Source organism: Salvelinus namaycush, chromosome 24 (assembly GCF_016432855.1).
Source record: "Salvelinus namaycush isolate Seneca chromosome 24, SaNama_1.0, whole genome shotgun sequence".
Lineage (NCBI taxonomy): Eukaryota > Metazoa > Chordata > Actinopteri > Salmoniformes > Salmonidae > Salvelinus > Salvelinus namaycush.
Window position 1 is genome coordinate 27,129,444 of NC_052330.1, and position 26,172 is coordinate 27,155,615.

The 26,172-nt window shown below is 45.4% G+C and overlaps 1 protein-coding gene across 1 annotated transcript in view; it reads left to right on the forward strand.

Moving 5' to 3' along the window:
- The window catches only part of LOC120019129 (exostosin-like 3), an 80,820-nt gene that overhangs the window by 26,411 nt on the left and 28,237 nt on the right, over positions 1 to 26,172 (forward strand). The window contains exons 2-3 of the mRNA XM_038962402.1: positions 15,126 to 17,724; positions 18,693 to 18,820. Coding sequence (XP_038818330.1) covers positions 15,583 to 17,724; positions 18,693 to 18,820 — 2,270 coding nt within the window. The 5' untranslated portion in view covers positions 15,126 to 15,582. The remainder of the gene's footprint in view (positions 1 to 15,125; positions 17,725 to 18,692; positions 18,821 to 26,172) is intronic.

Consider the following 26,172-nt stretch of genomic DNA (forward strand, 5'->3'; position numbering starts at 1 on the left):
CCTGTAAATACACCAGCCAGCTGGTCTGCGCATGCTCTGAGGACGCGGCTAGGGATGCCGTCTGGGCCGGCAGCCTTGCGAGGGTTAACATGCTTAAATGTTTTACTCACGTTGGCCACGGAGAAGGAGAGCCCACAGTCCTTGGTAGCTGGCCACGTCGGTGGCACTGTGTTATCCTCAAAGCGTGCGAAGAATGTTTAGCCTGTTCAGAACCACTAGGCTAAAAAGTCATCACATTTTTATTTTTATTATTTCATTAACCTACATTATATGTAAAGTTATCCCTTTCCTAGTGCAATATCACGTCAAAAAAAAAATGCCCATAAGTTGGTCAATTAAAGCATCCAGGGCCTATGTTAACGTTGATTGTGTTCTGTAAAAAGATAGACCTTTCAAATGTTTTATGCAACATTATCGGAAATGGACGAGTGAGTTGATATAATGGTCATATCTAAATTCCACTTTTAACAACCGTCATACTACTATAATAAGAAGATTGTGGGAGCTGTACTGTTAGATTTCAGTGCAGCCTTTTGATATTATTGACCATAACCTGTTGACTTATGTGTTATGGCTTTTCAACCTCTGCCATATCTTGGATTCGAAGCTATCTAATAGAACTCAAAGGGTTTTCTTTAATGGAAGCTTCTCTAATGTCAAACATGTAAAGTGTGGTGTACCGCAGGGCAGCTCTCTAGGCCTTCTACTCTTTCTATTTTTACCAATGACCTGCCACTGGCATTAAACAAAACATGTGTGTCCATGTATGCTGTTGATTCAACCATATATGCATCAGCAAACACAGCTAATGAAGTCACTGAAACGCTTAACAAAGAGTTGCAGTATGTTTTGGAATGGGTGGCCAGTAATTAACTGGTCCTGAACATCTCTAAAACTAAGAACATTGTATTTGGTACAAATGCTTTAAGTTCTAGACCTCAGCTGAATTTGGTAATGAATGGTGTGGCTGTTGAACAAGTTGAGGAGACTAAATTACTTGGCATTACCTTAGATTGTAAACTGTCATGGTCAAACGTATACAATTAATGGTTGTAAAGATGGGGAGAGGTCTGTCCGTAATAAAGAGATGCTCTGCTTTTTTGACACCACACTCCAGAAAGCAAGTTCTTCGGCTGTAGTTTTGTCTTATCTTTATTATTGTCCTGTTGTGTGGTTGAGTGCTGCAAGGAAAGACCTAATTAAGCTGCAGCTGGCCCAGAACAGAGCAGCACGTCTTGCTCTTCATTGTAATCAGAGGGCTGATATAAATGCTATGCATGCCAGTCTCTCTTGGCTAAGAGTTGAGGAGAGACTGACTGCATCACTTATTTTTATAAGAAACCTGTTTGCATAGTCAACTTACACACAGCTCTGACACACACGCTTACACCACCAGAGGTATTTTCACAGTCCCCAAATCCAGAACAAATTCAAGAAAGCTTATAGTATTATATAGAGCCCTTATTGCATGGAACTTCCTTCCATCTCATATTGCGCAAATAAACAGCAAACCATGTTTCAAAAAACAGATAATGCAACTCCTCACGGCACAGAGCCTCTCCCCTATTTGACATAGATAGTTTGTGTGTATGTATTGATATGTAGGATACGTGTGTCTTGAAAAAAATATATATGTAGTTTTGTCCTTGGGTTGTTCTTGTCTATTGATGTTCTGTATTATGTCATGTTTTGTGTGGACCCCAGGAAAAGTAGCTGCTGCTTTTGCAACAACTAATGGGGATCCTAATACAATACCAAATACTGTATGATTCAGTGCAGTATTGTTTAGGTAATGCATGCCTACATATTAAGAAAGAGGTAAGAGTGGGCAAAGTGATTGTCAGGCAAAAATGATATCAAAATGTTTTACCATTGTGAGATTTGATGTACAGTTACATTCACGTGTTGCCTGACACGTGCTATTGAGTTCACAGCTGGCGATGCCTCATCACCATTGGTTATTCCCCATAAATCTATGACTTGGTCAATGAACGTCATCACTTCAGTGCCTTCAGAAAGTGTTCACACCCCTTGAATTTATCCACATGTTGTTGTGCTACAGCTTGAATAAAACATTTATTGAATTGAGAGTTTTTTGTCACTGGCCTACACACAATAACTCATAATGTCAATGTAGATACTCTCACGTCACCCCGCTCCTCCGCTCTCTCCACTGGCTTCCAGTTGAAGCTCGCATCCGCTACAAGACCATGGTGCTTGCCTACGGAGCTGTGAGGGGAACGGCACCTCCGTACCTCCAGGCTCTGATCAGGCCCTACACCCAAACAAGGGCACTGCGTTCATCCACCTCTGGCCTGCTCGCCTCCCTACCTCTGAGGAAGTACAGTTCCCGCTCAGCCCAGTCAAAACTGTTCGCTGCTCTGGCACCCCAATGGTGGAACAAACTCCCTCACGACGCCAGGTCAGCGGAGTCAATCACCACCTTCCGGAGACACCTGAAACCCCACCTCTTTAAGGAATACCTAGGATAGGATAAAGTAATCCTTCTAACCCCCCCCTCCCCCTTAAAAGAGTTAGATGCACTATTGTAAAGTGGTTGTTCCACTGGATATCATAAGGTGAATGCACCAATTTGTAAGTCGCTCTGGATAAGAGCGTCTGCTAAATGACTTAAATGTAAATGTAAATGTAGATATATATATTTTTTTACCAATTAAATAATACTGAAAAGCTGAAATGTCTTGAGTCAATACGTATTCAACCCCTTTGTTATGGCAAGCCTAAAAAGTTCAAGAGTACAAATGTGCTTTAACAAGTCACATAAGAAGTTGCATGGACTCTGTGTGCAATAATAGTGTTTTACATGAGTTTTGAATGACTACCTCATGTCTGTACCCAACATATACAATTATATTTCAAACACTGATTCAACCACAAAGACCAGGGAGGTTTTCCAATGCCTCGCAAAGAAGGTCACCTATTGGTAGATGATTCAAAAAAAGATATTGAATGTCTCTTGAGCATGGTGAAGTTATTAATTACACGTTGGATGGTGTATCACCCAGTCACTACAAATGCTTTCTTCCTGACTCGGTTGCCGATGAGGAAGGATACCACTCAGGCATTTCACCATGAGGCCAATAGGACTTTAAAACAGTTAGTTTAATGGCAGTGATAGGAAAAAACTGAGGATGGATCAACAACATTGTAGTTACTCCACAATATGACCCTAATTGACAGTGAAAAGGAAGCTTGTTCAGAATAAAAAATATTCCAAAACATGCACCCTGTTTGCAGCAAGGCACTAAAGTAATACTGCAAAAAATGTGGCAAAGCAATCCACTTTTTGTCCTGAATACAAAGTGTTATGTTTGTGGCATATCCAATAAAACACATTACTGAGTACTACTCTCCATACTTTCAAGCGTAGTAGTGTCTGCATCATGTTATGGGTGTGTTTATAATCATTAAGGACTGGGGAGTTTTTTAGGATAAAAAATAAAACCTGACAGGCGCTAAGCGCAGGCATACTCCTAGAGGAAAACCTGGTTCAGTCTGCTTTCCACCAGACACTGGGAGATGTATTCAACATTTAGTAGGACAATAACCTAAAACATAAGTCCAAATCTATACTAAAGTGGTTTACAGTTACAGTTTCGACTTAAATCTGTTTGAAAATCTGAAAATGGTTGTCTCGCCAAGATCAACAACCAATTTGACCAAGCTTGAAGAATTTTGAACTAGAATAATCAGCAAATGTTTCACATCCAGGTGTGGAAAGCTCTTAGACAGTTACCCAGAAAGACTCACAGCTGTAATCGCTGCCAAAGGGGATATTAACATGTATTGACTCAATGGGTTGAATACTTATCTAATCAAGATTAGGGTTTTTCTTCTTTTTTTAAACAAATGTTATAATTTTTCTTCCGCTCTGACAGACTTTTGTGTAGATCGTTGACAAGAAATGTTTTTTTTGTGTACTTTTACCCCCTTTTCTCCCCAATTTTGTGATATCCAATTGGTAGTTAGTCTTGTCGCTGCAACTCCCCTATGATTCGGGAGAGGTGAAGGTTGAGAGCCATGCTTCCTCCGAAACACGACCCTGCCAAGCCGTGCTGCTTCTTGACACACTGCTTGCTTAACCCGGAAGCCAGCCGCACCAATGTGTCGGAGGAAACGCGTCCAGCTGGCGACCGAAATCAGCTTACAGGTGCCCGTCCTGCCACAAGGAGTTGCTAGAGTGCGTTGAGACAAGGAAATCCCAGCAGGCCAAACCCTCCCTTAACCCGGATGATGCTGGGCCAATTGTGCACCGCCTCATGGGTGTCCCGGTCACGGCCGGCTGTGACACAGCCCGGGATCAAACCCGGGTCTTGAGTCACGCCTCAAGCACTGCGATGCAGTGCCTTAGACCTCTGCGCCACTTGTGTGGCCCTAAGAAATACATTTTAATGCCACTTTGTAACAGAACAAAATCTGGAAAAAGTCTATGGGTGTATTTCCTTTGGGGTACCTCAAACTGTCGTGGTTACCAGCTGAGAAACTTTTATGAGTTGATTTTACTCTTGCCTCAGAGTTTGTCTGAGCAGTGTCTTAACATCATCGAAAAACCTACTCAGAACTGGGAGGTTTTTTGTCTTAAAACAGGTTTTAACAGGCTTCCTAGGACCTTTTTTGAGATGCTTTTTGGATACGGTCCCATGTGGATACCGTTTTTCTGGAAGTTTGATGTTTCGCGAGCCAATGCTAAATAGCGTTTGCGCAATGACTGGAATTGAACAGGTATGGTAGCGTATGTTTTGGTTATGTAGAAAAACGGTTTAATTGCCAGAATCTTGCAGTATCCCTTTAAACTTTGTTTGGAGGGTTAGCCAGTGACGCATGTCCTGCTAGTCTAGACCTGTCTGGTTTTCACCATAAAGATATAAGCCTAAAGCCTTCCAGGCTCACTAGGCCTAGATTCACCCTTTTCATCATTTTAGGCTCAATGACTTTTCCCTGACACACATTATATCACTTGACAAAGTTAGCCAACATAGCTCACGAGTTCATAGCAGCGTTTTTTATACGGCCGAAATGAAATTAATTTGGGAAATCGCCAATGCATAGACTGTGCCGTTCCCCAGCTCTGAGCACCGATGTGCTTACTAACCCATCGACTGGCTGCTCAGCAGTTGAGTGAAAATATCCTTTATCTGGGTCATCAAACAGACTCTGCCTCTCCCACCTCCCGCCCTGGCCTCCTGATTTGAAAATGTTGCAGAATTCTGGCCCCGAAATAGAGCTAGCTCAAGCTCACACATTATCGGCCGGCAACTTGACATATTCCTGTTGATGTAGCCGCTTGAAGGTGAAGGCAAGGGCACCACATCTTAATGCATGCATTGTAATGCAATGTGTTGTGGGCTGCCTCTGTCTATTCCTCCTTGCACTGCTCTTTCTCCCAGAGTGCAAGCGGACACCACCGCAGCACTGTCATCTATTAGGAGCTTAACATGAAACTGCCTCGCAACACGAGCCTATCCCGATGATTAGATTATCATTGATTCTCTCATAAACTGTCTGGCTTGATCGATACTGTCTGTATGCGTTTGTGTGTTCCACATCCATACCCTACAGGTTAAATTGAACTCGGTAGTAGAGGGTAAAGACTGTACTCTGAGGATTAGCCAAATCCTGCCGTTGTAGATGAGACTCGGTGTGTGTGTGTGTGTGTGTGTGTTTCACCCCAGGGCTAACGTCAACACTCAATCTGTGTGCTCACAGCCCCAGATTAGAGGTGGCGTTGGTTTGGCCCCGAGAGGCTGCAGCATCTGTCTCCCATTTACTCTGGAGATCTGCATCACAGGCCTGAAGCCCCGCAATGATTCATCTGAGGCTCTTGATAGGCCCTCTTAACACCGTTGATCTACGTGCATGTGGGTGGAGCCGTTTTTTTTTTGGGGGGGGGGGGGGGGGGGGCGCAGACTCTTTTTGCTGTGTTCCACCCAGAGAAGAAGTCCACCTTGTGTAGTGTATATCCACTCGGGGCTTGGGAGCCAGAGGTAGCTTACCAAACAAGAAGAGCCTTGTGTAGTGTATATCCACTAGGGGGAGCCAGAGTAGTTTACCAAACAAGAAGAGCCTTGTGTAGTGTATATCCACTAGGGGGAGCCAGAGTAGTTTACCAAACAAGAAGAGCCTTGTGTAGTGTATATCCACTAGGGGGAGCCAGAGTAGCTTTCCAAGGAAGAGGAGCCTTGTGTAGTGTATATCCACTAGGGGGAGCCAGAGTAGCTTTCCAAGGAAGAGGAGCCTTGTGTAGTGTATATCCACTAGGGATGCAACGGTACACAGTATGTTGTCGAACCGTTCCGTACGCCCCCTACTGTTCAATACACACACATGAACCGCGAAATTACGATATGCCTGTCATTTTCCAATTTTTTCCAAAACTTGCTTATTGCGCTGCAGACTACACGCACATTGTACATTTAGATCTACAGAACCAGACGCACAGCTTGTGAACAGGTAAGGCAGGCATCTGCTTGGGTCCCCAGGCCGTTAGGGGGCTCCTGAGGGCTGACAAACATTACTCCACAGCAATGTCTCCAAATGTGGCAAACGCAGTGACCGCAACCCACTCCCCCTTACACAACCAATGGACGATCTCCGTAGGAAACCTCCCTAAAGGGGCCCCATGAAGAGGGGGGAAACTAAAAACAAATATTCTCTCTGCTCCAATGTGACAATGGCGAGTGCTAGCGAGACAGAGTGAAGCAAATTTGATGAGGCACCGCAGTCTTTCAAATCCGCTGTGTGGAAACATTTTGGATTCAGCGTTCAATACGATGACGAGGGTAAGAAGACCGTAAACAAAGTACAGTTTGCACACATTTCTTTGCCAGTGTCGGCTACTCGAGTGGAAACACTTCTAACATGTCATTTACGTCGCCATCACCCTTGTAGGTGGAGCTGGAGCAAGGAGAGTCGACTCGTTAGCCAAAACACAACAATCTCTCGCTGCTGCCTTCAAACAACAATTTGCGACAAATTCAGAAAAACAAAGAAATAACGAAAGCAGTGGGAGTGTTCATAGCTAAATATTTTCAGCCCTATTCGCTGGTTACTGACTCAGGATTTCGTCACCTGATGAAACAAATTGAACCGCGTTACAATGTCCCCTCGCGCACGCATTTCAGCAGCAAAGTAATTCCCAAACTCTATGAAACATCACGGAGAGAAATTGAAAATGAATTGACACACACCCTACCTAGCGCTCTCCAAGGATAGTTGGACCTCCAGAGCAACTCAAAGCTACCTCACTGTGATGGTTCACTATGCACTGGAAGCTACCTCACTGTGATGGTTCACTATGTACTGGAAGCTACCTCACTGTGATGGTTCACTATGTACTGGAAGCTACCTCACTGTGATGGTTCACTATGTACTGGAAGCTACCTCACTGTGATGGTTCACTATGTACTGGAAGCTACCTCACTGTGATGGTTCACTATGTACTGGAAGCTACCTCACTGTGATGGTTCACTATGCACTGGAAGCTACCTCACTGTGATGGTTCACTATGTACTGGAAGCTACCTCACTGTGATGGTTCACTATGTACTGGAAGCTACCTCACTGTGATGGTTCACTATGTACTGGAAGCTACCTCACTGTGATGGTTCACTATGTACTGGAAGCTACCTCACTGTGATGGTCCACTATGTACTGGAAGCTACCTCACTGTGATGGTTCACTATGTACTGGAAGCTACCTCACTGTGATGGTTCACTATGTACTGGAAGCTACCTCACTGTGATGGTTCACTATGTACTGGAAGCTACCTTACTGTGATGGTTCACTATGTACTGGAAGCTACCTCACTGTGATGGTTCACTATGTACTGGTCTGGGAGATGAAGAGCTACGTGTTGCAATCTCTTCCCCTGTATGAGTCATACAAGAGCACACTTACCCCTAGAATTAATTAATGCTGTGACTGAGTGGAAGCTAGAGAGGCCAAATATCACAATCCCAGCCACTACAGATAATGCACAAAACATTGAATGCCATCCGTGAAGCTGATGGGTTTGGGCCCCACATTGGATGTTTTACACACATCCTGAACCTCGCAGGCAAGAGAGCCTCTCTCAAGGCAGTGTCCCGCCTCCTGGGGAAGGTCAGAAAAGTGGTGACTTTTTTTCACAAAAGCACCACCGCTCACCAAGTTTTGAAGGTCAAGCAAGAGATGCTAGATGCAGTTGAAGTCGGAAGTTTACATAAACTTAGGTTGGAGTCATTAAAACTCGTTTTTCAACCACTCCACAAATTTCTTGTTAACAAACTATAGTTTTGGCAAGTCAGTTAGGACATCTACTTTGTGCATGACACAAGTCATTTTTTCAGCAATTGTTTACAGACAGATTATTTCACTTATAATTCACTGTATCACAGTTCCAGTGGGTCAGACGTTTACATACACTAAGTTGACTGTGCCTTTAAACAGCTTGGAAAATTCCAGAAAATGATGTCATGGCTTTAAAAGCTTCTGATAGGCTAATTGACATCATTTGAGTCAAGTGGAGGTGTGCCTGTGGATGTATTTCAAGGCCTACCTTCAAACTCAGTGCCTCTTTGCTTGACATCATGGGAAAATCAAAAGAAATCAGCCAAGACCTCAGAAAAATAATTGTGGACCTCCACAAGTCTGGTTCATCCTTAGGAACAATTTCCAAATGTCTGAAGGTACCACGTTCATCTGTACAAACAATAGTACGCAAGTATAAACACCATGGGACCACGCAGCCATCATACCGCTCAGGAGGAGACGCGTTCTGTCTCCTAGAGATGAACGTACTTTGGTGCGAAAAGTGCAAATCAATCCCAGAACAACAGCAGAGGACCTTGTGAATATGCTGGAGGAAACAGGTACAATAGTATCTATATCCACAGTAAAAACGAGTCCTATATCGACATAACCTGAAAGGCCACTCAGCAAAGACGAAGCCACTGCTCCAAAACCGCCATAAAAAAGTCAGACTACGGTTTGCAACTGCACATGGGGACAGAGATCGTACTTTTTGGAGAAATGTCCTCTTGTCTGATGAAACAAAAATAAAACTGTTTGGCCATAATGACCATCGTTATGTTTGGAGGAAAAAGAGGGAGGCTTGCAAGCCGAAGAACACCATCCCAACCGTGAAGCACGGGGGTGACAGCATCATGTTGTGGGGGTGCTTTGCTGCAGGAGGGACTGGTGCACTTCACAAAATAGATGGCATCATGAGGAAGTAAAATTATGTGGATATATTGAAGCAACATCAAGACGTCAGTCAGGAAGTTAAAGCTTGGTCGCAAATGGTTCTTCCAAATTGACAATGACCCTAAGCATACTTCCAACGTTGTGGCAAAATGGCTTAACGACAACAAAGTCAAGGTATTGGAGTGGCCATCACAAAGCCCTGACCTCAATCCTATAGAAAATGTGGGCAGAACTGAAAAAGCGTGTGCGAGCAAGGAGGCCTTCAAACCTGACAGTTACACAAGCTCTGTCAGGAGGAATGGGCCAAAATGCACCCAACTTATTGTGGGAAGGTTGTGGAAGGCTACCCGAATCGTTTGGCCCAAGTGAAACAATTTAAAGGCAATGCTACCAAATACTAATTGAATGTATGTAAACTTCTGACCCACTGGGAATGTGATGAAAGAAATAAAGCTGAAATAAATAATTCTCTCTGCTATTATTCTGACATTTCACAGTCTTAAAATAAAGTGGTGATCCTAACTGACCTAAGACAGGGACTTTTTACTAGGATTAAATGTCAGGAATTGTGAAAAACTGAGTTTAAATGTATTTGGCAAAGGTGTATGTAAACTTCTGACTTCAACTGTATATCAAAGCACAAATGAATCCATGATGTCACAACCTGTTGGAATACCGTACATGACATGCTGGAATGTTATGTGGAACAGCAACCGGCCATATACTCTGCTGTATTGGACAAGGCTGTGAAGAAGTCGGTCAAAGACATAGCCATGCTGACTGACAGTGAACTGAAGCTGGCAGAAGAACTCATTCAGCTACTCAACCCCCCTGAAAACAATGACGAGTCTCATGAGCAGTGAAACAAGTCCCACCTCATCAATGATTCCCCCTCTAAAGACAATGATTCTCAACTCCATGGCACCAGGTCCTGAGGACAGTGCAACCATCAGGGAGGCCAAGGCAGCCATCACTCAGGACTTGGAGAGAAGATACACAGACCCAGATCTTCTAGACTACCTTCACAGAGCTACAGCCCTTGATCCAAGGTTTAAATCCCTGCCAGCCTGCTGTGACAGAGTCCACAAGGATCTCATCAAAAATTGTGGTGCATGAACATCAGGTATTTGATCTATTTTTAAATTATTTTTCATATTGTTTTTTGTTTTTATCATGTGCGTTTAAAATGTGATGAGATGTGTGTCACTTACACTTAATAATAATATGTTTGCAATTTTTCTTTCAGTTTCAAGCAGTGCAAGCAGGGCCATCCACAGAGGAAGAAAATCCATCCTCATTTTCCCCTGCACAAAAGAAGACTCCCATGTCAGTTATTTGGGGAGCTTTTCAGAGGAGCAGACCAAGCCCTTTTCTACAATTATTGAGGAGGAGGTCCCCTCATACAAGGCAGCAGAATGCCTTCATGTGGATGCTGATCCTTTTGTGTGGTGGAAAACAAACCAGTCAAAGTTCCCCCATGTTGCAAAGCCTCCGTGTCCCGGAATCTCTGTTGCAAGTGAGAGAGTTTTCTCCACCGCAGGTGACATTGTCAGTGCAAGCCGTTCTCGTCTTGCTTCAGAGAATGTTGACATGCTTATCTGTTGACATGCTTATCTTTTTACAGAAGAACCTCAACATGAAGGAATATATATCTCATATGGGGTACCAACTTGATGTTGCACTTTGTTCTTTTTACTTTTAATATTGCCTATACAAGTATGTACCCTGTTTATTTAAAGTAGAGAAGGCAAAGCACCTACAGGTTGTCAAAGCTAAGAAGCACTTTTGATTTGAATGTTTTTCTCCCCTTGATTTCATACAGTAGAGACAGAAACCAAGCTTAGTCAGTCATGCTGCCATTTTTTGAATGTAAGGTTTGATTTGTCTTTAGGCAAAATAAAGAGTTCATTGTTTAAAGGGCAATGTGTTTTTATTTTTTTCTTAAATTTAAAGATACCGAAACCATACCGTTACTGTGGCCCACAAACCGTGATGCATACCAAACCCTGGGACCACTGTACCGGTGCATCCCTAATATCCACTAGGGGGAGCCAGAGTAGCTTACCAAGCAAGAGGAGCCTTGTGTAGTGTATATCCACTAGGGGGAGCCAGAGTAGCTTACCAAGCAAGAGGGGCCAAGGTGCTCTTTGATTCTAGCTAGCGACAATGTTTGAACTTCTGGGATCCCGTGTTATATGCCTGTTTACAAATGCTAGCTACATGTCAGGCTAGTCTGGTGTGTTCTATGCGATGAACCACTTGTAGATGGGCCCCTCAGGGCTCCGCTCCGTCTCTGGACTGTACAAGCAAAGGGTGAATACAATGAAAGCAATCTTACACCATCTCCGTGGGTTCCTTTTGAGTTAAACATGTTTACCCTAAAGAACTGATTTCATGAACAACTCAATCTAATTAAGGCAGACACAAAACACTGTTTTCAGATGTTTGAAATAGCCCTGCTCATCATTATTATAACACAGGCACTCACAATTTCTCCCATTCAAAACAGCTGATTTCACATGCTCTAACTAGGTCTGCTAAACATAAGATCACAAGCACACACAGTGTACCAAAGGAGTCGGCTGCATGACGAGGACGTACCGTATCTGGCATATTGGTGTCTGTCTGATGTTTCACGTAACCACAAAGCCAATCCAGTTGTCAGACAATTGGTGGGACTCACACCAGTGGCAGCCCCAGTTCTCGTCTCCTTCACCCTTTATAGATTGCCAACATACCAGTCTTACTCCATGTTTCTTTATATATATTCGTGTTCAAATTTTGTGGTATCTCCCTCCAGCTATTGTCTTTTGCTTGCTTGTCTGAATACAACCGCATTGAAGGGTAGTAAAGGTTCTTGTATTATCTCAGCAGCTCGCACAGGCGCTCCTCCAAACTGGACATAGACAATCTCTAAATAAAAAGCACAAGAAAGGAAGCTTCGTAGAAACGAAGTAGCAGAACACCCATCTTGTCTGTGTTTATACCCGAAGGGATACGGGAAAAGATGTGATGTAGACACAGGGGCGGGACTTCCGTTGTAAAACTCACTCCGTACTGCCCCTCAGTCTTCGCGAGGAATGATATGTCAGGTCTCAACTTCAAGGTTGAAAACTGTCGAATGCCTCTTTTATGATGAAACAAGACCTTGCAACACTACGCTCCCTCGAGCCTGTTTGTCTGTAGACCCCTTAAGTCTCCCCGTGGCACCTCAGGCCCACCGCCAGACATCTGGGGGGGGTCAAGAGTCCCAAGGCAGAGATTAAATCATGTGACACAGGCTCCCTGGAGCTTGTCAGTCAGCTGTGCTGTGCTGATGACTACTGCTGCTGTAATGACACGTACTGTGTTGACAAGACTAGCCCCTGATGGCAGCCAGACTAACCCCTGATGGCAGCCAGACTAACCCGATGGCAGCCAGATTAACCCCTGATGGCAGCCAGACTAACCCGGTGGCAGCCAGACTAACCCCTGATGACAGCCAGACTAACCCCTGATGGCAGCCAGACTAACCCCTGATGGCAGCCAGACTAACCCGATGGCAGCCAGACTAACCCCTGATGGCAGCCAGGCTAGCCCCTGATGGCAGCCAGACTAACCCCTGATGGCAGCCAGGCTAGCCCCTGATGGCAGCCAGACTAACCCCTGATGGCAGCCAGGCTAGCCCCTGATGACAGCCAGGCTAGCCCCTGATGACAGCCAGGCTAGCCCCTGATGGCAGCCAGGCTAGCCCCTGATGGCAGCCAGGCTAGCCCCTGATGGCAGCCAGGCTAGCCCCTGATGGCAGCCAGGCTAGCCCCTGATGGCAGCCAGACTAACCCCTGATGGCAGCCAGGCTAGCCCCTGATGGCAGCCAGGCTAGCCCCTGATGGCAGCCAGACTAACCCCTGATGGCAGCCAGGCTAGCCCCTGATGGCAGCCAGACTAACCCCTGATGGCAGCCAGACTAGCCCCTGATGGCAGCCAGACTAACCCCTTTTGGCAGCCAGGCTAGCCCCTGATGGCAGCCAGACTAACCCCTGATGGCAGCTAGGCTAGCCCCTGATGGCAGCCAGGCTAGCCCCTGATGGCAGCCAGGCTAGCCCCTGATGGCAGCCAGACTAACCCGATGGCAGCCAGACTAACCCCTGATGGCAGCCAGGCTAGCCCCTGATGGCTGCTACAGTGTGGAAAATAGGAGCAGACCTGTGTGGTCTGATGCAGTGAGTGTTACCGGTGTGTGTAATGGGCTATGTTACACAAAGTGCACAGTACGCTTTGTCTCCATCTCCCAACCTTCCAGCAGGAGAGCAGGTGCACGAGGCCATATTGCAAGGTGCTCCATTAGGGGAGAGAAATGCACACTCATCCTGCTGGATGCTTGAGTCTCCAAATCACCATAAGGCTTTCAGTTATCTGTACATACTGTGTGTGTGTCAGAAACCCAGTCAGATGGAGTCAGCAGGGGGGAATTCCTGTTTTTCTTGGCACCGAACCCAGGGAAAGATAGCTTTTATTTGGCATCGGGATCTGTTTGAGTGCCCTGCCAGGACATGTTAGTGAACGTGACACTTCTGCAGACTAGTCCAATGACTGGTGCAGTCTTCGTCAGGGCTAGGAGTTTTTCAGGCTCATCAACAAATGAACCTTTTCTGTTGCCATGGTAAACACGTACTCCATCACACTTCGTCTTTTATGAAGATATATGTCAGTGGGAACTCTCCAATCTGATTTCCATTCTGTGATGTTAACCAGATCAGGATGTTGTGGGTTTAGTGTTCAGGCCTATTTGATAAGACCTAGGCACCAACATCTGCAGGTGTAGCAGTGAAGATACTACACCGTGACCTTGTTGCCTTGTCAGAGACTGGAACCAGCATTGATTAGTTTGTGTTCCATGCCTCTTTTTTTTTTTGGTCTGCCAGAGAGTAGGCTATTTTCATTCTTCACTGATGCATTAGGGCTGTTGTCTGAGGAGTAATACCCAACATTTTATTTTAGGTGTCCTCCCGTCCACCACTGCCCTTTACGCTGAATCAGTCTCTTTTATCTGCACTAGGATTTATCTGCTTATAGCAACCCTAAACCTTTGTTGTTGCTGTTTACCCCAACACAGAGAAGCCTAGTCGGTATTGTGATTCTCAGCCTCTTTTGTTTTTGAGCTGTTCAGGAGGAAGACCTGTCTGGTAAGTGATGTGGTCTGTGACGTGAAAGCTGTTGAGGAGGAGAAAGCCCTCGCTCCTAATAAGGATGTAGACTCGAGGAAGGAGATCCTGTTGGTAGAATCTTACCTTGTGTCAGCAGTTTTGATACAGTACGCCCAGTGCTGCTTTTCAGATCATTTACTGATCTCAGGCCTGTCGAGAGAAATGAAAAACTAGGCTGTGTGTTGTAATGCAGTATATAGGACTTTTTAAATTAACTTTAAACATCTGTCACTCACACAAAAGCACACATTTGAATTCTTGACAATGTTATTTATCCTAGTGACATCATCAGTGAGTGTATTATTCTGGTTTGACGCCTATTTGGACTATGATGTGAAGGCTAGACTTTCCGTGAGTTTATTAATCTGATATACTAAGAATGCCAGCTAAAGGCCTTCCCACGCTGTACATCAGATTGTCTTTTACGATTATTACGCCACACTGTGCGATGTTACCAAATTACAATCGTGTTATCAACCTGGCCAGATGGTACATTTTGCTTCCGTTCTGTCGTCACATTCTGCGATTGGCTTGCGAGGCTATGTCAACCAATGTAGGCTACGTCAACCAATGTAGGCTACGTCAACCAATGTAGGCTACGTCAACTGCAGAGGTGTATTTGATCTGCGTATGTGCCAGCGCCAGCAGCTGAGACTGCAAAATCCTACATTATGTGCGGGCCTTTAGGGATCTTATATATTCTAATTTTGACATCGTTTTTCTGTATCTGTTTTAGGTTTTGACATTTGGAGGCCTTTCGCTCTTCGGCAGACCCACTCGGACCCAGATAATGGGCACAACCTGGGCAGGAGCGGCCGACCGATGATGCCACTCTGCTGCACTGTGACCAGCCATGTTCTCGTCCAAGGCTTTTCCCAGAAGGGGCTCCCCTCCCCCGACACTGTGCTTACATAGGTCAGGAATACAACTACATCATACAAAAGGAACGATGGTATGGACTTGTCTGAACTATGGCACACCTGCAGGATAAAGGTGAGGTCCCCCGACATCTGATACCAAAAGGAAAACCAAGATCAAGTAGATCCATATTTTATAAGGACAAAACAAGTCAATGAACAACTGATGGTTTAGCGTCCACACTTTCACTATGTTGACGAGGTTGCACCATGGCTGCTGATTCCTGTAGACTAGTAGACTCTCCGGTGCAGCACTGAGCCCAGTGACCCTAACCCATGATGCAGCGTAACGGTGGCGGGGTGGGGGCTGGTGGACAGCCGTGGGTGCTGCGGCGCGTGCGCCTCACCTGGCTCAGCTTCATGCTCTTCTTCATCCTGGTCTTCTTCCCGCTCATCGCCCACTACTACCTCACCACCATCGACGATGCGGGCGGCCCCGACAAGCGCATCTTCGGCCCTCGGCCCGGCGGTGAGCTGTGCGAAGCCAAGCACGTCCAGGACCTGTGCCGCATCCGCGAGTCGGTCAGCGAGGAGCTGCTACAGCTGGAGGCCAAGCGGCAGGAGCTGAACGGGGAGATCGTCCGGCTCAACCTGCGTATCGAAGCGTGCAAGCGTAGCATCGACAGTGCCAAGCAGGACCTGCTGCAGTTGAAGAACGTCATCAGCCAGACGGAGCACTCATACAAGGAGCTGATGGCTCAGAACCAGCCCAAGCTCTCGCTTCCCGTGAGGTTATTACCTGACAAGGACGACCCAGGACTACCCCCGCCCAAGTCTGCCCACGTCTGCCGCCTGCGCTCCTGCTTCGACTACGCCCGCTGCCCGTTGACCTCGGGCTTCCCTGTGTACGTCTACGACACGGCCTCCTACCCCTGGGGTGAGTCCCTGGACCCGCTGGTCAGGCAGGCCTTCGCCACCTCGGTGAAGAGCAGCATCTACGTGACGGACAACCCCAGCATCGCCTGTCTGTATGTGGTGCTGGTGGGGGAGCTGCAGGAGTCTCCTTCCTCCCCCCTCCCGGCCCCCTCAGCGCTGGAGAAGCAGCTGAAGGCTCTGCCGTACTGGAGGTCTGACGGACACAACCATCTCCTGGTCCACCTTTCCAGGAAGTCCATGACGCAGAACTTCCTGTACAATGTGAGCACGGGCCGGGCGGCAGTGGCCCAGTCCACCTTTCTTGAGCAGCAGTACCGCGAGGGCTTCGACCTGGTGGTGTCCCCACTGGTCCACGCCCTCTCTGAGCCCAACTTCCTGGAGGTGCCGCCCCAGGTGCCTGTCAAGAGGAAGTACCTGTTTACCTTCCAGGGCGAGAGGGTGGAGTCTCTGAGGAGCAGCCTGCAGGAGGGGCCGCCCCAGTCCTTTGAGGAGGAGATGGAGGGAGACCCGCCAGCCGACTACGACGATCGCATCATCGGAACGCTTAAGGCAGTGCAGGACAGCCACCTGGACCAGGTGCTGGTGGAGTTCACCTGTAAGAGCCCGCAGCCGAGCCTGCCCACAGAGTGGGCCCTGTGTGGGGAGAGGGAGGAGCGGCTAGAGGTCCTTAAGGCCTCCACCTTTGCCTTGGTCATCTCCCCCGGGGACGGTCAACTGATAGCCTCAGCGGGCAACGGCATGAGGCTGTTTGAGGCCCTGGAGGTGGGGGCCATCCCTGTGGTACTGGGGGACCATGTCAGGCTGCCCTACCATCAGCTGGTCCACTGGAGCGAGGCGGCCATTATGGTACCCAAGCCCCGCATCACCGAGCTGCACTTCCTGCTACGCAGCCTATCAGACAATGACCTGCTGGCCATGCGGCGGCAGGGCCGCTTCCTGTGGGAAACCTACTTCTCTACCTCAGAGAACGTCCTGGGCACAATTCTGGCTAGCGTCCGGACCCGCATCCAGGTGCCCCCCGCGCCCATCCACGAGGAGCCCGCCCAGGAGATCCCCCACAAGGCGGGCAAGATGGCGGGCACGGACGCTAACCTGGCCGACAATGGCGACCTGGACCTGGGTCCCGTGGAGACGGAGCCACCCTACGCCTCACCACGCTTCCTTCGCAACTTCACCTACACAGCATCTGACACCTACCAGAACTGGAACCGCGCCCCGGGGCCTTTCCACCTCTTCCCTCACACGCCTCTGGACCCGGTGCTGCCCTCGGAGGCCAAGTTCCTGGGTTCGGGCACGGGCTTCCGCCCCATTGGCAGTGGCACGGGGGGCTCGGGGAAGGAGTTTCAGGCAGCGCTGGGTGGGAACGTGCCCCGGGAGCAGTTCACCGTGGTCATGCTGACCTACGAGAGGGAGGAGGTTCTGATGAACTCCCTGGAGAGGCTCAACGGGCTGCCTTACCTCAACAAAGTGGTGGTGGTGTGGAACTCCCCCAAGCCTCCTTCAGGCGACCTGCTGTGGCCAGACATCGGCCTGCCCATCGTGGTGAGTACCTTCCATCGTCGCTGAATACCAAACATGCCCCTGCTGCTTAGTGCTCTCACTGCTCAGAATGAACAATATTATTGAATGGGAGAGAATACTCTGAAATGCAAAAAGTGTAACCTCAACCTGTGATGTGGTGCAGCAGTCTCTGAGGCTGTGTGTCTGAGAGAGTGTGCTCTAGTACATCAAGCTAGCTCCTGAAGCTGATTTGATCTGCTCTCCCTGCTTCGCTTTGAAGCTTTTCCCTACAAGTCTGCAGGCCAGCCAGTCAAATTACACCCGCTGATATAAAAGGAAATAGAAAATGTTTAGTCCACAGAAAAAGTCTGGCTTTTATAGTAGATGAGAAGTTAAACAGAATATTCAAGAACCCCAAATTACACTGCCTGTAGGCGAGATTCCCTCTCTGCGGGGGCTTATGATGGGAGGATAGTTGAATGATCTTGAATTAATAGCCTAATTGGTTGACACATTTTAAAATCCTCTTAAATATTTATTGCTAATAGACATACTTTCATGTTTTTAAAGAGGGGTTAGTCTAAGAATGTTGTTGAGAAAGGGGGGCTGAGTGGTTTGGCCCATGGTTTACTACCCTGTGCTGTAGGCCTACTTTAATGAAATTCCACATTAGGACTCAAAGGATGCACAACACACTGTTTTTGCTCTGTACTGGAAGTCCTCTATTTTGAAAATGTGACTGCTGGCATGCACACATTATTGGGATTGTATTACAAGTGAACTAATTAATTAATACTAAAAAATCGTTTTTCAGTGAAGATTCCTGTGGACTTCCAGTCTTTGTACTAACACAAGTTAGCGATGGCTCCAGAAAATACCTTCAACTTCCTTCAAACTGCACACAGAGACATAAAAATGGTATCCATGAGTTCATTTGACTCTGGGGAAGTAGACAAAAAGGCATTGCCAAGATGTTGCACTATCCCTTTAACATGTCTCCTGTCCTGCAGGTGGTGCGCACGGAGAAGAACAGCCTCAACAACCGCTTCCTGCCCTGGGACGTCGTGGAGACGGAAGCCATCTTGTCCATCGACGACGACGCCCACCTCCGCCACGACGAGATCATGTTTGGGTTCAGGTCAGTGAGGGGGGGAGTCTGTTTCAGGACCTGTCATTGGAGCCAACGTTCTTTGGAAAAAGAAAGTGCCATATGTTTTGTGTTTAATAGATTTATAAAGATTTTTTAAAAATGGAACCCAGCAGACAGATTATCCGTCTACAGATAATGACAAATGTGTGAATTGACACTTATTCCAAAATCATTTTTAAAAAATCTAACATTCAGAGAGCTAATATCAATACTATGCATGTCAGTCTCTCTTGGCTAAATGTAGAGGAGAGACTGACTGCATCACTTCTTGTTTTTATAAGAAACATTGTTAAACTCAAAATGTTTGCATAATCAACTTACATACAGCACTGACACACACATACTTACCCCACCGGACATGCCACCAGGGGTCTTTTCACAGTCCCAAAATCCAGAACAAAAAAAAACCTTCAGTATTATATAGAGCCATGGTTGCGTGGAACTCCCTTCCATCAAAGATATTGTGTGTATGTACTGATATGTAGGTTGTGTGGGACGTTTTACATTGATGTAGTTCAGTCCTTTAGCTGTTCTTGTCTATTAATGTTCTGTATTATTTCATGCTTTGTGGACCCCAGGAAGACTAGCTGCTGCAACAGCTCGTGCGGATCCTAATAAAATACCAAATACCAACCCACAATGACATCGAAAAGCATTTGTAGAACAGAATATACCACACAAAACAAACACATATCTCACTGACCCTGACAGATCAACAAGAGAAAAATGGACCATGTTGAATTTTCAAGTACACCCGAGCTAGACTTGCCTCAACTTGAATATATACAGTGCATTCGGAAAGTATTCAGACCATTTACCCAGTTCTTTGTTGAAGCACCTTTGACAGTGATTTCAGCCTCGAGTCTTCGGTATTGCGCTACAAGCTTGGCACACCTGAACTGGGGGAGTTTCTCTCATTCTTTTCTGTAGATCTTCTCAAGCTCTGTCAGGTTGGATGGGGAGTGTCGCTGCACAGCTATTTTCAGGTCTCAGAAATGTTCGGTCGGGTTTAAGTCCTGGCTCTGGCTGGGCCATTCAAGAGACTTGAGATTCAGAGACTTGTCCTGAAGCCACTCCTGCGTTGTCTTGGCTGTGTGCTTAGGGTCGTTGTCCTGTTGGACGGTAAACATTCGCCCCAGTCTGAGGTCCTGAGTGCTCTGGAGCAAGTTTTTAATCAAGGATCTCTCTACTTTGCTGCATTCATCTTTCCCTCGATCCTGACAAGTCTCCCAGTCCCTGCCGCTGAAAAACATCCCCACAGCATGATGCTGCCACCACCGTGCTTCACCGTAGGGATGATGCCAGGTTTCATCCAGACTTTTCCTTGATCAGACCAGAGAATCTTGTTTCTCATGATCTGAGAGTCCTTTAGGTGCCTTTTGTCAAACTCCATGCGGGCTGTCATGTGCCTTTTACTGAGGAGTGGCTTCCGCGTGTCCACTCTAACGTAAAGGCCTGATTGGTGGAGTGCTGCAGAGATGGTTGTCCTTCTGGAAGATTCTCCCATCTCCACAGAGGAACTCTGGAGCTCTGCCAGAGTGACCATCCGGTTCTTGGTCACCTCCCTGACGAAGGTCCTTTTCCCCTGATTGCTCAGTTTGGCCGGGCGGCCAGCTCTAGGAAGAGTCTTGGTCGTTCCAAACTTCTTCCATTTAAGAACGACGGAGGCCACTGTGTTCTTGGGGACCTTCAATGCTGCAGACATATTTTGGTACCCTTCCCCAGATCTGTGCCTCGACACAATCCTGTCTTGGAGCTCTATAGACAATTCCTTCGACCTCATGGCTTGTTTTTTGCTCTGACATGCATTGTCAACTACGGGACCTTATATAGACGTGTGTGCCTTTCCAAATCACGTCCAATCAATTGAATTTACCACAGGTGGACTCCAATCAGGTTGTAGAAACATCTCAAGGATGATCAATGGAAACAGGATGCACCTGAGCTCAATTTTGAGTCTCATAGCAAAGGGTGTGAATACTTATGTAAATAAGGTATTTCTGTTGTTTTTTTATACATTTGCAAAAATGTCTAAATACCTGTTTTTGCTTTGTCGTTATGGGGAATTGTGTGTAGATGGGGGGGAAGTATTTAATCAATTTTAGAATAAGGCTGTAATTAAACAAAAAATAATTTCCGAATGCACTGTAAGTACCATATATAAAGCTACGTTCTTGGATAAAAATAAATAACAAAATGGCTGTGCTAGGGAAATGTCACCCCTCCCAAATCCATAGACAGCGCTCTACATGCAATGACTGAACATATTTTTACAAAATCTTTACCATATTTTGAAGCTATGCATTGTTTACATTCTTGCTGTTTTTAAACAATGGAGAAATAAAACCTTAGCCTATATTTTGGGTTTTGGTAAAGACATAGTTATGCTACGTCCCTCAGGCATTTATAAGTTACATTCTTCAAGGATCAATGGGTAAATATCAAGGATTTAATTGACTATTGAACAGCTTTAAATCCCAGGCTGTAGCTTGAAGTACCGTTTAAAGCCTAAGTGGGGGCTTGTGATTATGTGAACAGCACTCTGTGCGTCATCTAAAGGTTAGCCACTGCAGCATGTCCGGGCAGGCAAAATGCTGCACTGTATGAATGGTGTCATTTGTCATGAATTATCCTGAACTCCCCAGGAACTCTCCTGGAATGTTTCTCCTCTCCTGGAACTGACCTGGAATATGTATCCTCTCCTGTAATGTTTCGCCTCACCTAGAACTCTCCTGGAATGTTTCTCCTCACCTAGAACTCTCCTGGAATGTTTCTCCTCACCTAGAACTCTCCTGGAATGTTTCTCCTCACCTAGAACTCTCCTGGAATGTTTCTCCTCACCTAGAACTCTCCTGTAATGTTTCTCCTCACCTAGAACTCTCCTGGAATGTTTCTCCTCACCTAGAACTCTCCTGGAATGTTTCTCCTCACCTAGAACTCTCCTGTAATGTTTCGCCTCACCTAGAACTCTCCTGGAATGTTTCTCCTCACCTAGAACTCTCCTGGAATGTTTCTCCTCACCTAGAACTCTCCTGTACCTATCCTGTAATATTTCTCCTAGAACTATCCTGGAAAGTTTCTCCTCACCTAGAGCTATCCTGGAATGTTTCTCCTCACCTAGAACTCTCCTGTACCTATCCTGTAATATTTCTCCTAGAACTCTCCTGGAAAGTTTCTCCTCACCTTGAACTTTCCTGGAACTATCCTAGAATGTTCCTCCTCACCTAGAACTCTCCTGGAACTATCCTGGAATGTTTCTCCTCACCTAAAACTCTCCTGGAACTATCCTGGAATGTTTCTCCTCACCTTGAACTCTCTCGGAACTATCCTGGAATGTTCCTCCTCACCTTGAACTCGCCTGGAACTATCCTGGAATGTTCCTCCTCACCTTGAACTCGCCTGGAACTATCCTGGAATGTTTCTCCTCACCTTGAACTCTCCTGGAACTATCCTAGAATGTTCCTTCTCAACTTGAACTCTCCTGGAATGTTCCTCCCCACCTTGAACTCTCCTGGAACTCTCCTGGAATGTTTCTCCTCACATTGAACTCTCCTGGAACTATCCTGGAATGTTTCTCCTCACCTAGAACAACAGCTCCACTGGGAATTTATAAAGCATGCATGTAATGAGAATGTGCTAGATCGCCAAGGAAAAGGTCTGATGTTTGGTAGGAGTATATACTTGATGTGTGTGCACTTATGGAGAATTCCTCTGTTCACCAGAAGTAGAAATGTAGGTAACTCCAGAAGAGGTGTGTGTGCATGCAGAGAGGACAGCCCCTCGGAGATGAGGGTGGGTGCAGTGTGTGGGAGAGAAACAAATGCACAACACATACCTCTATACAGCTCTTCTCCTTGTAGATTGCTGTCCTTGCTGATGACCTGTAGGGACCTTGTTGTCAGCTAAATCATTTTCATTATAGGCCTTCATGTACAGTACAATATGTATATATTGTGGTCACATTTGGATGGAATTCTCAATTCATTCTCCCCTGTATAATGCTGACTTTTCCTCTACATAATTGAATCAAACTGTATAAGTCTGGTTGGTATCAGAGTATGGTTAGTACCTGTATAACAGTCTGGTTGGTATCAGAGTATGGTTAGTAACTGTATAACAGTCTGGTTGGTATCAGAGTATGGTTAGTAACTGTATAACAGTCTGGTTGGTATCAGAGTATGGTTAGTAACTGTATAACAGTCTGGTTGGTATCAGAGTATGGTTAGTAACTGTATAACAGTCTGGTTGGTATCAGAGTATGGTTAGTACCTGTATAACAGTCTGGTTGGTATCAGAGTATGGTTAGTACCTGTATAACAGTCTGGTTGGTAAATGTATAACAGTCTGGTTGGTAACAGAGTATGGTTAGTAACTGTATAACAGTCTGGTTGTTGGTATCATAGTATGGTTAGTAACTGTATAACAGTCTGGTTGTGGGTATCATAGTATGGTTAGTACCTGTATAACAGTCTGGTTGGTATCATAGTATGGTTAGTAACTGTATAACAGTCTGGTTGTGTGTATCAGAGTATGGTTAGTACCTGTATAACAGTCTGGTTGGTATCAGAGTATGGTTAGTACCTGTATAACAGGCTGGTTGTGGGTATCAGAGTATGGTTAGTAACTGTATAACAGTCTGGTTGGTATCAGAGTATGGTTAGTACCTGTATAACAGTCTGGTTGGTATCAGAGTATGGTTAGTAACTGTATAACAGTCTGGTTGGTATCAGAGTATGGTTAGTAACTGTATAACAGTCTGGTTGTGGGTATCATAGTATGGTTAGTACCTGTATAACAGTCTGGTTGGTATCAGAGTATGGTTAGTAACTGTATAACAGTCTGGTTGTGTGTAGCAGAGTATGGTTAGTACCTGTATAACAGTCTGGTTGGTATCATAGTATGGTTAGTAACTGTATAACAGTCTGGTTGGTATCAGAGTATGGTTAGTAACTGTATACCAGTCTGGTTGGTATCAGAGTATGGTTAGTACCTGTATAACAGTCTGGTTGGTATCAGAGTATGGTTAGTAACTGTATAACAGTCTGGTTGTGTGTATCATAGTATGGTTAGTAACTGTATAACAGTCTGGTTGTGGGTATCAGAGTATGGTTAGTACCTGTATAACAGTCTGGTTGGTATCATAGTATGGTTAGTAACTGTATAACAGTCTGGTTGTGTGTATCAGAGTATGGTTAGTACCTGTATAACAGTCTGGTTGTGGGTATCAGAGTATGGTTAGTACCTGTATAACAGTCTGGTTGTGTGTATCAGAGTATGGTTAGTACCTGTATAACAGTCTGGTTGGTACCTGTATAACAGGCTGGTTGTGGGTATCAGAGTATGGTTAGTAACTGTATAACAGTCTGGTTGGTATCAGAGTATGGTTAGTACCTGTATAACAGTCTGGTTGGTATCAGAGTATGGTTAGTAACTGTATAACAGTCTGGTTGGTATCATAGTATGGTTAGTAACTGTATAACAGTCTGGTTGTGGGTATCATAGTATGGTTAGTACCTGTATAACAGTCTGGTTGGTATCAGAGTATGGTTAGTAACTGTATAACAGTCTGGTTGTGTGTATCAGAGTATGGTTAGTACCTGTATAACAGTCTGGTTGGTATCATAGTATGGTTAGTAACTGTATAACAGTCTGGTTGGTATCAGAGTATGGTTAGTAACTGTATACCAGTCTGGTTGGTATCAGAGTATGGTTAGTACCTGTATAACAGTCTGGTTGGTATCAGAGTATGGTTAGTAACTGTATAACAGTCTGGTTGTGTGTATCATAGTATGGTTAGTAACTGTATAACAGTCTGGTTGTGGGTATCAGAGTATGGTTAGTACCTGTATAACAGTCTGGTTGGTATCATAGTATGGTTAGTAACTGTATAACAGTCTGGTTGTGTGTATCAGAGTATGGTTAGTACCTGTATAACAGTCTGGTTGGTATCAGAGTATGGTTAGTAACTGTATAACAGTCTGGTTGGTATCAGAGTATGGTTAGTACCTGTATAACAGTCTGGTTGTGGGTATCAGAGTATGGTTAGTAACTGTATAAGTCTGGTTGGTATCAGAGTATGGTTAGTACCTGTATAACAGTCTGGTTGGTATCAGAGTATGGTTAGTAACTGTATAACAGTCTGGTTGTTGGTATCATAGTATGGTTAGTAACTGTATAACAGTCTGGTTGTGGGTATCAGAGTATGGTTAGTACCTGTATAACAGTCTGGTTGGTATCATCAGAGTATGGTTAGTACCTGTATAACAGTCTGGTTGGTATCATAGTATGGTTAGTAACTGTATAACAGTCTGGTTGTGTGTATCAGAGTATGGTTAGTACCTGTATAACAGTCTGGTTGGTATCAGAGTATGGTTAGTACCTGTATAACAGGCTGGTTGTGGGTATCAGAGTATGGTTAGTAACTGTATAACAGTCTGGTTGGTATCAGAGTATGGTTAGTACCTGTATAACAGTCTGGTTGGTATCAGAGTATGGTTAGTAACTGTATAACAGTCTGGTTGGTATCAGAGTATGGTTAGTAACTGTATAACAGTCTGGTTGTGGGTATCATAGTATGGTTAGTACCTGTATAACAGTCTGGTTGGTATCAGAGTATGGTTAGTAACTGTATAACAGTCTGGTTGTGTGTATCAGAGTATGGTTAGTACCTGTATAACAGTCTGGTTAGTATCATAGTATGGTTAGTAACTGTATAACAGTCTGGTTGGTATCAGAGTATGGTTAGTAACTGTATACCAGTCTGGTTGGTATCAGAGTATGGTTAGTACCTGTATAACAGTCTGGTTGGTATCAGAGTATGGTTAGTAACTGTATAACAGTCTGGTTGTGGGTATCAGAGTATGGTTAGTAACTGTATAACAGTCTGGTTGTGTGTATCAGAGTATGGTTAGTACCTGTATAACAGTCTGGTTGTGTGTATCATAGTATGGTTAGTAACTGTATAACAGTCTGGTTGTGGGTATCAGAGTATATTTAGTACCTGTATAACAGTCTGGTTGGTATCATAGTATGGTTAGTAACTGTATAACAGTCTGGTTGTGTGTATCAGAGTATGGTTAGTACCTGTATAACAGTCTGGTTGTGGGTATCAGAGTATGGTTAGTAACTGTATAAGTCTGGTTGGTATCAGAGTATGGTTAGTACCTGTATAACAGTCTGGTTGGTATCAGAGTATGGTTAGTAACTGTATAATAGTCTGGTTGGTATCAGAGTATGGTTAGTAACTGTATAACAGTCTGGTTGGTATCAGAGTATGGTTAGTACCTGTATAACAGTCTGGTTGGTATCAGAGTATGGTTAGTAACTGTATAACAGTCTGG